This window comes from Ciona robusta, chromosome 12 (genome assembly GCF_009617815.1).
Source record: "Ciona robusta chromosome 12, ASM961781v2".
Classification (NCBI taxonomy): Eukaryota; Metazoa; Chordata; class Ascidiacea; order Phlebobranchia; family Cionidae; genus Ciona; species Ciona robusta.
Window position 1 is genome coordinate 2,408,376 of NC_143246.1, and position 18,714 is coordinate 2,427,089.

The following is an 18,714-nucleotide window of genomic DNA, read 5'->3' on the forward strand; positions in this document are numbered from 1 at the left end:
AATAAATTTCCCTCAATCCTTCAATGTATGAAATTACATCCAACTGATCTTTGCTGATACTGTCACAGAAAAATGGCTTCATTAGCTTTGGAGCGTTTAGACTGCTAACTATTTAAGGCAACATGGAGCCTAAAATAAACCTTACAGATCTGCCTCTCCAAATTTCTGTTATAAAAATAATCAATTCCAAATACGAAAATATCAAAAACTAAAATCTGTCCGGAGAAATTCAGATATTTTTTTGTAGTTTTAGAAGAATTGTCAAATACAAAGCAACTTTTTGGTGGCATAGCCGGCGTGCTGACGTCATCATTTTTTTATTCTAATTATATACCTAACTATATACCCACACTTCTAACCTTTTCCTTAAAATAGGCGGCTTGTGTTAGAAACTGTACTCAACAAACGGTAACGGTAACACTAACTCACTAAATCGAACATTTGCATTAGAACATTTATCACCTTGAAACGACACCAATATAACTACTCGCACTGGTAGTATGGCTGTGAGTCCTGCTCTATTAGCGCTTCTGTACGATACCTATCTCTTCTTGCTCGACCACGTCGTAACTATCGATACTACCTACTTTCTGGCTCATAACTTTTTCCATTATCTCGATCACGCGACAAAAAAAGCCAAGAAGGGGATACCCACGGTTCTTGGTAGCATTGGTGAAAATATCCAAAAGATTTAACTTAGAGAACTGGTAAATTTTTTCCATTGATTTCATTGACGAAAAAGTTAAACCACAATTCTCACAGAGAAAGTTATTGACCTGGCGTACAAAAATCAGAAGTTTTACATTAAATAAAAAAGTGTAAAAACTATTACTTACGTCATTAAATTGTATTGTAACTTCAATGAGGTAACGGTCACGTCATTAAATTGTATTGTAACTTCAATGAGGTAACGGTCAAACAGACGAGGGTACCGTCAAACAGATCCAGATCTATATTATTTAATCGAAAGCTTTATTAAAATTTATACTAGTGTAGCAAAATAAAAGTTATTAAAATTTATACTAGTGTAGCAAACTGAAAGTAAGGTCACAAACTGTATTTATAAGCACATTCACAGACGACCGTAACGCTAGCGGCGCTATCTTTTTATATGTATTTATGGTTACGTAATATACAAATCTACCGCAAAGATAAAAATGCGAAAACAACCTTTTAAATTATATTATTGAACAAATACGTCGGATAACAAACAACTTATACTAAAATAAAATGTTATTACAAATCAATTATCTCGACCATGCTAAATTGGAAATGTTTCAGCAAATTTTTGTGCCGCCGCACCAGTGTCCGCATTAAAAAAATGTTATTACAAATCAATTATCGCGACCATGCTAAATTGGAAATGTATCTGCAAATTTTTGGGCCGCCGCACCAGTGCGCCCACTTTGGAAACCGCGGCCTTAGCATTTAAAACAGCTTGACGGCAGTTGGCAGTTCCATTCTGTATCAATGAAGTGCACTGTAAGGCTCAAACTTTACAGCTGTAAAGATAGGAATTTATCCAGCGCATTTCGACCGAAATTGTATGCTTGTAGGACCTTGTACCACGTAATGTCGTGGTCGCAGAAGTTTTTTTTTATTTGTACGTTAGTTTTTTTTCCCGTTTTTAGTCTAGTAGGTACCAAAGTTATAATGTCAGTGAATTTACAAGTATGACAGCGGAAGTTGCCTATAATGACGACTTAGGTGATCTGAAACAGCTAAAAACATTTGAACTGTAGCTTTCCGATTTTAAAGAACACTCTATTACTAACAAACCGCAATGCTTGAATTAAAAAGTTTCAAATTATCCACGTTTGGAAAATCTTGGGTTAAAAAGTGGACACAGTGTAGGAAACTTTATAATGCTTTCGATGAAACATAGCTACTTATCCTGTTGTAAGTTTAAAATATCTTGAGTTTTTTTACGACTAAACCCATCATCAAAGACGGCCGCTGGTTCTCCAGTTGTTGGAATACTGCTCTATGCTCGCTTGCAAGACCACAACTTTACTTCAATCCAATAATACTGCTGATGCAACAATCTTAATAAATAAAATTCTGATAGAAACTAGTCGATATTTTTGGGTGGGTATTGTGCAAAGAAATGCATAGGTCGGTACAAAGAAGTTGCTCATTATCTGGAATTGACGTCCTAAATAACAGAACTAACTATGATTTTAGAATATACAATGATGGAAGTAAATTCAGCCACTGCGATAGAAGATTACCAAAATATCCGCTTTAAATTTAATAAAGATAGGAATCTTGAATCAGAAACTTTTTCATTCTTTGTAAATACGTTATATGACCAATTAGATGAACATGATGGATCTAAGGAGTGTTACAAATTGTTTATTAAAATACTGGCCCAAACTTTGTACGGCAATTGTTTAAAAAACTATTTACAAGCGTAATAACTGTTCTAAAGGTTTGCGTGGTGATTTAAAAAATAAATTATTGTTAAAGTAACCGTACAGGAGTTCCAATGAAAATTGTGTTTATATGTACAAATCAAATACAAAATATTGATAAAGTAACTGTACAGGAGTTTCAATGAAAATTGTGTTTATATGTACAAATCAAATACAAAAAAAACACAAACAAAACACCAATATTGATTTACAGTGATGGAAAATACTATAGTATATAAACTGATTAACATTTAATAAATTTAATGCTAAAGCTAAACGATGGATATCTAAATAAAAAAAACAATAAACAAAAACGCTTATAGGCAGAACAAAATAGCCAGCAAAACTACCACACTACAATACATAAAATAAAAGAAATTAATTTCCTTTCTTGAAAGGAACAGGGGAAACTTCTGTCCAAGCATTTGTAGATCCATAATGTGTAGTGTTGTTACCATTTGTTACTTTTTTAAAATTTTCCTTTGGACAATATGCTGCACTCCGTAGGCAACTTGCGCGGTTTTGAGAAAATCTTCCGAACTGCTACCAAAGTTTCACAATATTGTTACAATTTGTTAGCCTGTAAGTGTATAATAACCATATAACAGGAAGCTTATACTTACCAAGTTTCCGAAAAATCTCCCAAATTGCTTCTAAAATATCACAACATTGTTAGCCTGTAAGTATAATAACTATATAACAGTAATCTTATGCGTACTAAGTTTCCGAAAAATACTTCTAATGCATCTCTAAAATATCACAACATTGTTAGCCTGTAAGTATAATAACTATATAACAGTAATATTATGCGTACTAAGTTTCCGAAAAATACTTCTAATGCATCTTGGGAAATTGTACCGAAGCAGACTCTCGTACCATCCAGATCCAACAACCTTTTCGCAAGCTGTATAAAGAGTTATTGATGGCGAGGAGTCCTTCCATTGCGGGCTTTGGCAGGAAGCCTTTTTTGTCACTCTTATTTTAGTGATTGTTTTTAACATCCTGCTGTTGTTGCGAATACTCACCATCCATACTGTCCACTTGGTATTTGGCTTTACAAGTCATTATTTCATGCAACATACAAATTACAAAAGAGCAGACGGTCAACAAATATGAATTATAAAAACTTGAGCTTATTTTGATTGTCTCCTTTCTTGGCCTCCCTCATCGACAAAAGCATATTTGTATAAGTTTTGTGTAATGTTTACGTTCTTCTATTGTTTTCTTGACCAAATCGCCTGTAAACCACAAAAAAAAGATCTCCCACGGTCGGGAATGGCACAATTAAACGGCATTACTTCAAATACTACTGATCGAACTACTTATTCTTAATAAAAAACATGAATTCCATACAATTGTAACTCAAAAATTTGTAGGTGACAAAAATACATATAATATGGCTGTAACATTTTCCATATCTCACTCTGTTGTTATCTACCAGGATTAAGTTGCTGCATAGCTTCTTCAACCCCTTAATAACTAAGATTCCTGATACAATTTTGCCTCTTTTACATCAGAAAGATTCGATATAACTGGTGGGTCTACAGACGACGCTTTCTCGCGAGTTTGACATTTTATCTTACTGAGCTCTAGTATCCGGAATTCGTCCGTTTTGTCTGTTTTATTTGTGAGGATATTGTTAAGCTTAACTGGATCAAGTAAGGTAAGTTGGTGTCGATATAACTGGTGGGTCTACAGACGACGCTTTCTCGCGATTTTGACATTTTATCTTATTGATTTGTTTTTAAATAGAACAGTAAAATATAAACTGGTAATTTGTTTTAAACACTTGACATGAAGAAAAACTTAAAATATAAACTGGTAATTTGTTTTTATTAACACTTGGCATGAAGAAAAACTTGCTAACAAGAACAAAAAAAAACTTTTTTGTGCATGCATTTGGGTCAACAAGAGAAGCTGCCATGCCGTGGATGGTGTAACAAACAATATATATATAGGAGAAAAAAGGGAACATGACAGATTTCAAATATTAAGGGGTTTAGGTGTGGCTTTTTAGTAATTAGTTTCGCAATAATTAAGTGTGCCTTGTCGTTTGTTATTGTGGGTCACGTAGATGGTTTTCCTTTTGAGAGGTACAGACGTTCCGGAATCCGAAAAAACGTTGGCTTTCTCGACGATCTACGATGTTAGGGAATCCGTGTCACCGACATTCCTGTTCCTTTTAGCTTTCTGACCATCCTGCGGATAAATTTAATCATAATAGGAGGTACCCTGTCCTTCTTTGTTGGCAGAACATGGGCAACATCAATGTCTGCCGGGGTTACTGGATATAGTAAGTTTATTTAAAATATAATGTAAAAGACTATTTCTTTCTCCCATGTACTTGAAGCAATTGCGGCGTCCCTATTGTTCCAGATCATTGAGGCGGTCGTCTGTCCTTTTCACAAGAGCTGTTAGGTCTTTCAAAGATGTTTCCGCACCATTAAGCATCTTGCGCATCTCCTTAAGTTCTGGTGACCCTGTAATAATAGCAACAGTAATAAGCAACATCATCCGTATTAGGATTCACCTTACTACTTTCATACTCAAGAACATTTCTTCAATCGATTGCTTCCATGACTTCTTGGCGGTTCAGTAAAAATATGTTGGCACAGATTTAAAACAGTTTAACCTGCATAGATTCACCTTATTCAAATAGAATTGACGTCGGACCGCCCGCCACAAACCTAGACTCTGACCTTGAGGTCTGAGTGTCATTACGCGTCGAGTTGCAACATGACGCAGCACGATTTCGCGCATTTTCAAAGTTAATTTCTGATACGAACGCCCGAGTTTTTTCAAAAAAATATATATACAGCGGGTATCAGGAAGACGTAAGGAACATTTAAAGACCAACATTTTTACTGGTCACCAGCGGCAGTATTACCCAACTTCGTTGCACCTATTGTATGCTACACATAAATATCACCAAGAAAAATAGCAAAATGTCTTTTTCTTCTGTTGTTTGAAAAGACTGGTCTTCAAACATACTTTAATTACCTTTGCGACGATATTCCCCCATTTCAACTTTATTTTAGTCAGTCTGCAAAATCAACATGCTTTTTGTTGAACTTGTTGCTTTTGTCGAAAAATTCACTTGCTTTTTTGATAAACTTGTTACTTTTTGTTTGATGTGTATCCAAATTTGCAAACCAAGTTTCCAGTTCCTGTTTTTTTTTTTCCATATTAAGCAGACCACGCCACGCCTGTATATCCAAATTTGCAAACCAAAGTTTCCAGTTCCTGTATTTTTTCCATAGTAAGGCCGACCACGCCAATTTTCTTCTTTCAGTCAGCTTTCTTGTTGTTTTGGTAAATATTCTATGAGTTGTTACATTTCGTTAAACATCCTTTACCAGTAGTACGTCATATTTAACTTGACAACGACGCTTTTTAGCATTAATAGATATCTTTAAATCTTTGACAATCTGTTAAACTTGTTATTTTTGTGTGATGTATATCCAAAATTCGGTCCTACGAAGTGATCCTGCTTTTACGCTGCTGGCGAAGCCGGCAGGATCAGGAATTTGTGACGTCACGGAATTTTTATGACACTGTGTTGCTAGTTGTTGTCATTCCACTTGTTTTACAGGATGAATAATAATACCTTCAACTTCTGCGTTTTTGCTACACCTATTTGTATGCTACATAATTTATTTTCTTGCAGTAGACCAATTTTTCGTTTCTACAATACTGCTTTACATAATTATCACCAAGAAAAAAAACAAAATGTTTAAGATTTTCCAAACCTCAGCATTTATTTTCTTGCAGTAGACCAATTTTTCATTTCTACAATACTGCTTTAATTATTGCAATATCATCTGCCAAAACAATATCTTTCTTCCAATCTTCTTCTGTTGTTTGAAGACCATACCATTTTAAATTTTACAGACTTCAATTATCTTTGCGACGATATTCACCCATTTCAACTTTATTTTAGTCAGTCTGCAAAATCAACATGCTTTTTGTTGAACTTGTTTAACACTCATGTGAATTTTCCGACAAAAGCAACATGTTGTTAAACGTGTTACTTTTTGGTTGATGTATATCCAAATTTGCAAACCATATCCTAGTTTGTAAACCATACTGATGATTCTGAGTTACATTCACATCTTCCAGTTAACCCAAAATTTCCAGTTCCTGTACTTTTCGATTTTAAAGCAGACCACGCCAATACAAATTGTAGTAAAGGCGGCGAGAGTGACCGCGTTTTCTTGTCGGTCCCCATGAATTTTGGCACTCCACTTATTATGTACAGGAGTTTGATGACGGCACTGGTTAAGGCGTCGTTGTTGAAAAAGTTTGTGGCCGCATCGTCGATTTTCAGCACTTTACACGTAAAGCCATCTGACCAACCCCAGTATTATCATTGGTCATGATTGAGGCGTTTTCAAACCATACTATCGTGATTCTGAGTTACATTCGCATCTAGTTCAGGGATTTTTGTGTGATGTATATCCAAATTTGCAAGCCATACTTATGATTCTGAATTACATTCACATCTTCTAGCAATCTAGTTAAACCGAAGTTTCCAGCTCCTGTATTTTTCCATTTTAAAGCAGACCACGCCAATTTTCTTCTTTCAGTCAGCTTTCTTGTTGTTTTGGTAAAGATTCTATAAATTGATACATTTCGTTAAACATCTATACTTCAGATACGTCATATTTAACTTGACAACGACGCTTTTTAGCATTAATAGATATCTTCAATTCTTTGACAATCTGATACGAGTCTGTTAAAATTGTGAAATCACTTGTTATTTTTTTGTGTGATGTATATCCAAGTTTGCAAACCATATTATTAATAAACCATACTATTAATATCTTCTAGTTCAGGGATTTTTACTTATGATTCTGAGTTACACTCACATCTTCTAGCTCAGGGATTCTTAAACTGTTTGAAGCACGCCCCCATTGAAAATCTCAACAAACTTGCGCTCTGTTTAATCAATTTCTGCTATGATCCACCACAGCCAAACCTGACATTGGACATGCTATAAAAACCTTAGCTGACTGTATGTGTATTATTGCGTAAAACACTTTATCGCGATCAACGCAGAAGTGAAACTAAATAACCGTTCGGTTTACGTTGTAGTTTAAAAAACCTTAGCTGACTGTATGTGTATTATTGCGTAAAACACATTATCGCAATCAACGCAAAAGTGAAATCAAATAACCGTTCGGTTTACGTTGTAGTTTGGCCTCATATTTGCCATGTTTTTCTTAGCCCTCAACAAACTTGCGCTCCCCCCTTTTTTTGTTAAACTATCACAGTGGTGTTTAATCAATTTCTGCTATGATCCACCACAGCCAAACCTGACATTGGACATGCTATAAAAACCTTAGCTGACTGTATGTGTATTATTGCGTAAAACACATTATCGCGATCAAAACGCAAAAGTGAAACCAAATAACCGTTCGGTTTACGTTGTAGTTTAGAAAACCTTAGCTGACTGTATGTGTATTATTGCGTAAAACACATTATCGCAATCAACGCAAAAGTGAAATCAAATAACCGTTCGGTTTACGTTGTAGTTTGGCCTCATATTTGCCATGTTTTTCTTAGCCATGTTGACTGTTTGTTACGAAATTGTAGAGATTCATTGCTTCATAATAGCGATTGTTTTGCCTGGGACGAAATAAATAGCAATTCACACGGCTATTATTTGCGTCATATTAGGGATTGACACCTCATCATTTAGCATACCTAAGAATTTTAAAGACAGGCCTAAAAAAGTTTGCTTTTTTAATTTAATTTTTACGTGCGTCGTATTTTAGCCTATTAAACACCACTGTAATAACACTTTATTTTATTGTCCGGCGCCGTGGTTAGCGAGCCTGCCTGTAACCAATAGATAATGGGTTCAAGGCTCGACGCTGCTACCATTGTAGGCGCATGTGTCCTTGAGCAGACACTTAACGACAATCGCTCCAAACCAGTGATCACTAATAGGTTGTCCAAATTATCGGCCATACATAAAAAAAGGAAAAATCTCGAAAAATCATCTCCAAAGTAACATACATGGTAACTCGTAAACTGGCACGAGGTGTTAAACCAGCGTGTAATAACGACTGTCGTTTTGCGTCATATTAGGGATTGACACCTCATCATTTAGCATACCTAAGAATTTTAAAGACAGGCCTAAAAAAGTTTGCTTTTTTAATTTAATTTTTACGTGCGTCGTATTTTAGCCTATTAAACACCACTGTAATAACACTTTATTTTATTGTCCGGCGCCGTGGTTAGCGAGCCTGCCTGTAACCAATAGATAATGGGTTCAAGGCTCGACGCTGCTACCATTGTAGGCGCATGTGTCCTTGAGCAGACACTTAACGACAATCGCTCCAACCCAGTGATCACTAATAGGTTGTCCAAATTATCGGCCATACATAAAAAAAGGAAAAATCATCTTCAAAGTAACATACATGGTAACTCGTAAACTGGCACGAGGTGTTAAACCAGCGTGTAATAACGACTGTCGTTTTCCGGCCACGCGAGGATAAAGTTATCATTCATGGGTAAACCATGTTTTTCTTTGCCAGGTTGACTTGTTACGAAATTGTAGGGTCATTGCATCATAATAGCGATTCACACGGCAATTATTTGCGCCATATTAAAAGGGATTGTCACATCATCATTTAGCATGCGTAAGAGGTTTAAAAATAGACTTAAATGTTGAGTTTCTAATTTACCACCACTGTAATAACTTTATTTTGTAGTTTTTTCGCGCCCCTTCCGTGTGTTGCGCGCCCTCAAGTTTAGGAACCACTGTTCCAAGGCAACAACTGTAATATAAATTAAAATACATTTGTGTGTTTGATAATTCTGGTTGATATGAACGTTTCATTGTGTGAACACATATGCGGTTTGATTGCTGCTAAATGTATGGCGACCGAATTTGGATTGTTGATACGAGAGACATGCCTTCGCGTAGTCTCTAATGACGTTAATGTCTTGCCATACAAAGTGTTTTGTAAAAAGTCGCTGAGAAGCGAGTATGAGAGAGAATAAAAATTATTGAAAATTTCACGTGAAATGACTCGGGAACAATAAGATGCATCACCCAATAATGTTGCGTACGACCCTGGTTAAGACTTCGAATGAATAAACTGGTGTGGACCCTGGGAAACGCTTCAAAAATTGAACCAATTAATCTCTAAACCTTATTCTGAATCTGTACTATAACGACAGTAATATTCGGTTATGCCCTCTAACAAGGTTTATTAAAAAGTTTATGTAAGCTCTTTTAAATTTCTCAATTTTTTGGAAACCTGTTTTTTGTTTAGTTGCTTAAAATCAAAATAGTTTTAACATTTAGTAATCAGTATGTATCACCATGGCCTACTAAAGATACGGCTTGATTTGTCAGTTTTAAAACAAAAAGCTAATGGCAAATCCTCTACGCACAATTGGTAATTACGGGAAACGGAATGTGAGGAAAACAAATAGTAGAAACACGTGAAAGAACTCAAAAACGCCACATAACGGAAAAGGAAACACAAAACGGAGAAAACAACACATTAACTGGATACAGTGAGGCGATTTTGACGTTACGTATCCAGCAACTACATTAGCCACTTCCCTGCTATCATCACATCAACAAATATTTTTGATATCATCTTCCAATCCGCCAAGTTTCATGAGAAATAATGAATATATTACCGCCTTCTTCACCAGAACATCTTCTTCCCATAGGTTTATTCCTGCTTTTTACCAATGATCGACATTTTAAATTTGTTTTGAGGTCCGTACTTCACGAAGACTCACTACAAATCTTGGCGATATTGCGAGAATCTTCTTTTAATCGGATCGCTTCGAAACTTTCCCAATAGCACATAGTCATAACCTTCATCTACATAACATTATGGACTTACCTCATAGGAATTGCAAAGCAGGATTGGGAAGAAGTTACAAAAGAACGTTTCCTTCAACCATAAAGAGCATTTTAAGTTTAAAACACAAAAAGCCAAAATAAATTTATATAAAGTTGGTTACTGAATCATTCTCTACACCTGGATCACATGTTTCTGTTACGATGCCAAAATCATCTGAGCAAGTGAGCAAGTCTGCAATACTATAAAGACTGATAAAAAAGAAACCGAATTTCGCACGACGACATGTATAGCGCACAAGAATTAGCTTACTCATTGAACGGCTTTGTGTTGGTTAATAGGATATCTCCAGAGTTCTCATAGTCTTTGCGCTCCCACAAATATTTCGAGAAATGAAGTTCCCTATCTAATTTAAAGGAAAAGTAATTTTATTTCTTTTAATCGGATCGCTTCGAAACTTTCCCAATAGCACATAGTCATAACCTTCATCTACATAACATTATGGACTTACCTCATAGGAATTGCAAAGCAGGATTGGGAAGAAGTTACAAAAGAACGTGTCCTTCAACCATAAAGAGCATTTTAAGTTTAAAACACAAAAAGCCAAAATAAATTTATATAAAGTTGGTTACTGAATCATTCTCTACACCTGGATCACATGTTTCTGTTACGATGCCAAAATCATCTGAGCAAGTGAGCAAGTCTGCAATACTATAAAGACTGATAAAAAAGAAACCGAATTTCGCACGACGACATGTATAGCGCACAAGAATTAGCTTACTCATTGAACGGCTTTGTGTTGGTTAATAGGATAATCTCCAGAGTTCTCATAGTCTTTGCGCTCCCACAAATATTTCGAGAAATGAAGTTCCCTATCTAATTTAAAGGAAAAGTAATTTTATCTTATGACACAACATTTAAAAGTAATTTTATCTTATGACACAACATTTAACATTAGAGATTTTTATTTAAGTATATTATTGCTTCGACATAAGCCTATAATGAAAAGCCGATCGTGCCACTTGCCTTTCTGACGTAAAATCACACACCGTGCATTCCGATTTTTTTTCTTAATTTGTCAAAACACGCTTCGTTTCTTACAGAAAAACAGAAAATATTTATAGCAACCAATTCAAAAATACTATAGTCACATACACTTACTGTATTACTACTACTTAGAAAAAAACTAAATAGTTATTTATCCATTGCGTACATGAATACTATTTAGTAAATAGTATATGGATACTTAGTTTTTATGTTGTAAGAGAAGTTTGTGTTGTTACACCAAACATTAGAGACGCACACCACTAACCAATACAATACAATTAACACTATTTCTCTGCCAGTCAATTTACCGCGGAGTGGGACTACAGTCATGCGTGATGAACCACGTGATATCGCGTACCCGTGAAACTACTTCTTTATTAAACTATGGTTGAGCTCTCCATCAACACGACCTACAATTGTATGAGATTAAAGAATAAAATGATCGTTGATATTGAATCTTGGTGATTTTGCGCATACACAATAAGTCGTCTACTCCTTGTTTTTTGTTGAGCTTTCAATCAACACGACCCGCAATAGTAGAAAAAAACTAAATAGTTATTTATTGCGTACATGAATACTATTTAGTAAATAGTATATGGATACTTAGTTTTTATGTTGTAAGAGAAGTTTGTGTTGTTACACGAAACATTAGAGACGCACACCACTAACCAATACAATACAATTAACACTATTTCTCTGCCATTCATCTCTGCCAGTCAATTTACCGCGGAGTGGGACTACAGTCATGCGTGATGAACCACGTGATATCGCGTACCCGTGAAACTACTTCTTTATTAAACTATGGTTGAGCTCTCCATCAACACGACCTACAATTGTATGAGATTAAAGAATAAAATGATCGTTGATATTGAATCTTGGTGATTTTGCGCATACACAATAAGTCGTCTACTCCTTGTTTTTTGTTGAGCTTTCCATCAACACGACCCGCAATAGTGTGAGATTGAAGAATAAAATGATCGTTGATATCAGAATCTTTAAACCTTTAAAGAGTCCGGCCCACGGTTCTCATGGTTGCGCAGTTTTTTGCATAAGAATAAAGTTTTATGTCTACTGATGCTAAATTCACAGCCAGTTTGTGAAAATTCGCTTTAATTTAAAAGTTATGAACGTTTAAAAAATCAAATTTCAAAGTTGTAAAAAACGTCACTCGCGGGCACTGTGACGTCACAATGCAATATTTCGTTTATGGGGAAAACCCGGCCTATCAGCGGTTTATCGTTTATTGGTGCAATTTTGATAGATAAGCAAATCAAAACGTTTTCTAAGGTATTAACAATACCTATGGCTTCAGCAACTTATTGGAAGCTATTTCCTAGGGATCAGCGTATAACCAAACAAAATAGCCTACCAAGCTTAGTGGAGAATTAGTTTTCGTGACTTTCTAGGGTTCAGATTTTAAATTCTTTTTGTTTCTTCCCTATATGGCATAGACTATATTTATATCTGTATTTAAAGTTACCATATAGGAGTTTACCATAAGCCGAGTAATCATGCCTGATAGGTGCTGTGTTTAAAATAGCAAGACAAGAATGACTGTAAAGCGATAAGTGTATATAATATAGATATGTGTGTGTTTTCATTTTCAAAAGGAAGAGTGGGGCTTAGAAAAAAGCAAGCAACATTACATTGGTATGCTGGTCATCTCATATTTGTAGTGCACATTTTACTTCAGATCGCTTTACTATGATATGTTCTAATTAGGATATGCAAGGAAACTTGTTCAGATCAAGTAAGCAGCATGTATTTGGAGAGCACAGAAGAACAGATCCACCATCTGGTACAAGTATTCTTTATTCAAAACAATGAAAATAATCCAATACTTAAATATGTATTTCTTGTAATGTTGAATGTACTTAATTTAAAACAACATAACTCTTGCATGAATCACATTTTGTATGAAACAAGACCATTCAAAACTGAATGATGAAAAATTCTTTGTCACTATAATGTTGAACTGTCCCTATAATGTTGAACCTTTCTGTTTTCCTTTTCCAGTCATTCCCGTACCTATCGAACAAAGTTCTGATCAGCTGTGTGGCGATACTATCTAAACAAAATAAATGCCATAAACATGTAATTGACCAACTTTTTGGTATGAAGGCCAACAATAAATACTAGACTAGAGTAAATTGATTTCACTAAATTTGTATTCCATGCTCCGGTCTCAGTCAAGAATATCATATGTCCAACACATATCTGTTTACACAAATTTCAACAAATTCAGGAAAAAAGACTGTGCAACACTTTAACCAACAGACTTATTAAATGTCACATTTTTTTAATAAATGCTATTCTTGGTCAACCCACCAAATTGTGTTGTTGATTTGCTCAGCTTCACTTATTTTCCATGGTCTTGGCCTGTCTACTTCCCCAACACTTGCGGGAAGTACAGGTTCAAACTGGAAAGGCTCAATACCTATTGCTAGTGGACTAGGATCTTCGCTTATGTCACTTCATCAGATGAAATACTTCTATCTGACTATACATCACACACTGACACTTTTACATTATTGTTAACTGACAAATTTAAATAGCGTAATACTGTAATACACCTACAAACAATTTTAAAAAATATTAATTTTAAACTAAAATCAGGCCACGGCATTACCTACGCATATTTCTTAATTTAAAAGTAACAGAAAATGCTATGTCGACGGTACACTCTGTTTTGCTGCAAACAGCAAAGCCTAAATCAGCTGATCGATTAAAAAAGATCGTGACGTAATTTACGTCATAGTGCCCGCGAGTGACGCAACAATAGGCGAATTTTTTGGCACTTTTTAAAACGTTTTTTTGGCCAAACTAAATATTTTTTTCACAAAAAAATACCACAGATAGTATTTATTAAGTGTAAATTTTCAATTAAAACCAACTTGTATGAGCGTGGTCCAGACTCTTTAAAGATTCATTTTAACGAGGGAAGTTTGTTTTGGAAAACTCTTGCTCAAAATATAGCTCTGCAAACAATCTGTCCATTTCAACTTGAAAAACATGAGCAAGGAATAAAATGATCGTTGATTTTGCGCATACCCAATAAGTCCGTCTATTCGGCCATAGTTGTAGCACTGGTTGTTGTTGAGAACATTAAAAAAAACTGTGTGGAGGAACATTATATAGGAGCTAATGACCTTTCTTCCTGCGTTGGAGTTTGAGAATGCTATTTGTTTTAATCGGCCATAGTTGTAGCACTGGTTGTTGTGAACATTAAAAAACTGTGTGGAGGAACATTATATAGGAGCTAATGACCTTTCTTCCTGCGTTTTTTTTAATGACTTTTACCAGATTCAAACGGTGAGCAGCACAATGCCTCCACATAAGCACAGGGCGATGTCAATTTTGTTGCATACACTACCACCAATCAACCTTTCATAACGGAAGTACCCCCTGTCAGTTGCAATCAGTGCCGTCACTTCGTCCGTCGGGGCCGCGGTGCAAGCGTCCATTGTGGGGCCCCCCAATTTTTTCTGTTTATAGATTTCAACTGTTCTGTCAGCACAAGAAAAGTATGACGAGTAGCCTATGTGCAATTTACTGGGAGTCTGAGACAAGCTGTTTTGTGAGCATAAAACAATGGTTTTCAGCAAAAGGGAGATTTGCAGTGCATATTTTTTAATTCAAAAAGAATCAAAGTGCCATGGCAATTATGATCACCTCAAAAGACATAAAACGTTATTTTCATGTGAAGGGCAAGGCGCACAATACCCACTTTCACTTATAATAATTACACCACTGAGGTAACTTGGCAAATAAAACAGAAACTTTAACTTTTAACTTACAGAAAAACATTTCAATTGAGTCTTTTATTAACCGTACTGTACTGCCATCCTTGCCAATAGCATATGAAGCAAGTATCAAACAAATACAATACGAAATATAAATTAACAAAACACGATACGGACTGCAAATTTAGTAATTGACTGGCGCGTGGTTGGAGACTAGAAGTTTTTCCGTCTTGCTTTTACACTAGCAAATTGCTGGATGACTTTTCTAAAATCTAAATTTTTAGCTCGTTCATTTTCTATCGATAGCAGAGACAAACCCCTAAGTCTCTCTTGGGACATGGAGCTTCGAAGAAAGTTTTTGATCAGTTTAAGTTTAGAAAAAGACCTCTCTGCCGTAGCAACTGTAACAGGTACTGTCAGATACATCATGTATGCCGTGCAAACGTCAGGATAAGATGTTGCAAGTGATGCATTTTCTACAATCAAAAAAGAAGCCATTTCTTTGGCAGATTTTAAATGTTCAATCTTTTCTTTAAACGACGTTTTGATGGAAAGAATTTGGCTTGGAAACAAAGGAGAGACGTCATCAGCAAATTTGTCAGCAAATTTTTTTGCCTCAACCTCAATATCCAAATGAGAAGCACTTGAAAGAAAACTTGGTTCCAAAACTTGATATGTCGTCACCACTGATTTCATTCCTTCAAAGCGATTAATAAGTTGGCAAGAAAGTTTGTCCATCATTGGATGAAACACAGTTACCCGAAATCGCTTCTTAGGATCGCTTAACGTTATTCCTTCGGAAACTTCATCAAAGTAGGTTTTTGTTTTCTTTGCCCTCTTGTTTAAAAACTGTCTTGGCAAACCCCATTGAGAAGCAATACTGGAAGCTTCTTTTATTACTGCGTCAAAACTCCTTCTGAGCTGAGCGATGTCATGAGCAGCAGTTTGCAAAAGTTTATGGGCAGAAATTAAGTCAATTGTTTTACACTGCATAGCTTTCGAAGGAATGTTGACGATCTGCAAAACCTTGCACTGAACAACGAGCATAAACACAAAGTCAAAGTTTTCCATCTGTTTTTTTATTGTCATAGCTTCATCTCTTTCTTTTGGCTTTGTGCTGGTAAGTATTATATGCGCCAAACATTTCATAACGTCAAAAAATCTTTCCTTCAAAGCATAGACAGCATCATATCGACCGGACCAACGAGTTGGATTTAACGTTTTCAATGTAGGATTTGGTGAAGAACATTCTTGTACATTCTGTAGCTTTTGCCACCGCACAATGCTATGCCCGAAAAAACTATATACTGACTCAATGGTGTCGTAAAATTTACGGGTCTCGGTCACAGCTTCCATGGCATCTTTTAACACCAGATTTAAATTATGCGAAGCACAATGCACGTAGTAAGCATGTGGAGCCACATCTTGGATCCTCTTTTGCAAGCCGGAGTACTTCCCGCTCATCACTGCAGCACCATCATATCCTTGTCCGCGGCATTTTTTTATGTCAAGCCGTTTCTGCTGAATGGAATCCGTTATTAGTTTGTGTAATCCGATTGCAGATGAATCCTCAACTTCGGTAAATGAGTTAAACGCTTCAACAACTTTCAGTTCTGATGGCGTTCCATCATCATGGTAAACGATTTTGACATAACGAAATACCTCACTTAACTGGTCTTTTTTGCTGACATCTTGGGTCGTATCAAGTATAATGGCAAAAAAAGGAGCGCTTTGGAGTTCACTTTTTATATCACGGAGAACTTCTTCAGCCAGTAATGATATTAGTTCATTTTGTATCGAAGGACTAAGATATTTTGGAGAACCTTTAGGTAGTTGTAAAAGTTTGTCTAAAACAGTGTCATATTTGGCAAGAAGCTGAATGATTGAGAGAAAATTGCCCTTTCTATCCTTCGAAAAATCTTCACTTGATCCGCGAAACGGTAAGTTACACATCGCCAACATCAGCGTAATATTTAATAGTCTTTCCAAAACCTTTTGCCAAAAGTTTGTTTTCTCTTGTAAAGATCCGTGCAACGCTTCTTCTATTGTCTTACTGTTTCTCCATTGGTCATATACGACACACGCTTCCGCATGCTGTGCGGAGCTTTCATGACTTCGAATTCGCTGCGATAAATGCCTCCAGTCGTTTAAACCTGCTGTGCCCCATGGGTTTTGAAGTGAGAAAGAACACCCTGGGGAGGCAGTTTCATGTGAAAATAACCAGCAGGGTTGGCAGTAAACGCGGTCCATGTTCGGTGAATAACATAACCAATATCTTCGTAGGTTTAGGCCTGATTGTGTTACATAATAGTAATATTTTGTTGAAAACGAACGACCGTTTTGGAGAGGATCTTTAGGGAAAGGTCCTTTAGGTTGTTTGGGACCTGCTGCAATAATTGTTTTCTTGATCTCTGGGTTTGAGATAATGGCAGGAAAGTCATCATTTGTGCTTGCATCTAATCCATCGAAATTTTCTTTACTGGTATCAGTATTGAAACTGTTAACGTCAACAAGTAGGGGAGTAGATTCAGTCTCACGACTGCTGACGTCTTCCTTATCCTTTTCATTATTAAGACCCACTAAAGTTTCACCGGCATTACTGCAACTTTCTTGAACAGAATGATCCAGATTTTGCGTAATACAATTTTCATCGTCACTAACAAAACTCACCAAAGTTACTTGCTCGGCTGTTGCTAAACTATCTCTATACTCGGATGTTTCTGGTTGAATTAGCCACGAGCTCAAGCGCTGAGAGTTACTGGCTGCCTCAGCTATTTTTCTCCTTTTAGCTTGTCTCTTTTGTGCTCCGCTTTGATAAGTTCTTTTCATAGCCTACTAAATTGTTGTTAACTAGAGTTTTATGATATTGTTACTCAAAACCTAAAAAATTTAGACAACAATTTAGACAACGAGTTGTAAAGAACAGCTGCTGCTAACCAGCAAAATGTAACTAACGGTAGGCCTACAAATGCTGAATATCATTCAAGAAATAACGAAGAGAAAACAAGCATTCTTAGAAACATAGCATTATTTCGTCATCATACAAAGCTACAAACGAAATGAAGAAAAATATTCACAAAATCGTTTGGGGAGTAAATCACATTTTAACTACTCCTGTACTCCACTTTAGTTTTTAATTTACTCTTGAATACTGGAGTAATTCACAAAAAATATTCACAAAATTGCTATATTTTAAACTAAAATATAGCAATGCGGGGCCCCCTTCCTCGGGGGCCCCGGTGCAGTGCACCGGCTGCACCGGCGGTAGTTACGGCCCTGGTTGCAATGGCTAAACTTGTTCCAAGACTCGTGCAACCGTCTCCGAAATTGTTTGCGCGTCACATTCTGACAGGCGGCATATGGTGCAGACCTTGTAAAGCACTGAACTGTTTTATCTAAAATTCCAAAGTTCTGTTATTTATTTCCTGACACTTCAGATGGGTTGTTGCTATTAATTCAGACAATGCTAATAATCTTCTCATGTTTGTGCAAGCTGAGTTCCACAAAAGTCTGCTAAAGTTGGGAGAAACCAAACTATTTACTCCTGCAATTATCGTGGTGGCTAACGCAGTTGCATTACCACCAGCTCCATTTGAAGTAATATAGACCAAAACGGTCTATACTATAACTTCGATATAGACGAGATCAACGGAAGAAGCCGCCATGCTTTGTCGATAG

The 18,714-nt window shown here is 36.1% G+C and overlaps 1 protein-coding gene and 2 long non-coding RNA genes across 3 annotated transcripts; 1 reads left to right on the forward strand and 2 right to left on the reverse strand.

Annotated features, from left to right (window-relative positions):
* Positions 1 to 12,294: 12,294 nt before the first annotated feature.
* On the forward strand, positions 12,295 to 13,443 carry LOC149726432 (uncharacterized). Its single transcript, XR_016386289.1, has 3 exons — positions 12,295 to 12,943; positions 13,016 to 13,091; positions 13,310 to 13,443. It is a non-coding gene; the product is annotated as an uncharacterized LOC149726432 (long non-coding RNA).
* Positions 13,088 to 13,843, reverse strand: LOC149726433 (uncharacterized). Its single transcript, XR_016386290.1, has 2 exons — positions 13,622 to 13,843; positions 13,088 to 13,361 (listed from the first exon to the last, which is right to left on the reverse strand). It is a non-coding gene; the product is annotated as an uncharacterized LOC149726433 (long non-coding RNA).
* Positions 13,844 to 14,747: 904 nt separating this feature from the next.
* Positions 14,748 to 18,315, reverse strand: LOC149726434 (zinc finger MYM-type protein 1-like). The gene has a single exon (XM_089890738.1). The coding sequence runs from the start codon at positions 17,863 to 17,865 to the stop codon at positions 15,250 to 15,252; it is 2,616 nt and encodes an 871-aa protein (XP_089746864.1). The 5' UTR covers positions 17,866 to 18,315; the 3' UTR covers positions 14,748 to 15,249.
* Between the last annotated feature and the right edge of the window lie 399 nt (positions 18,316 to 18,714).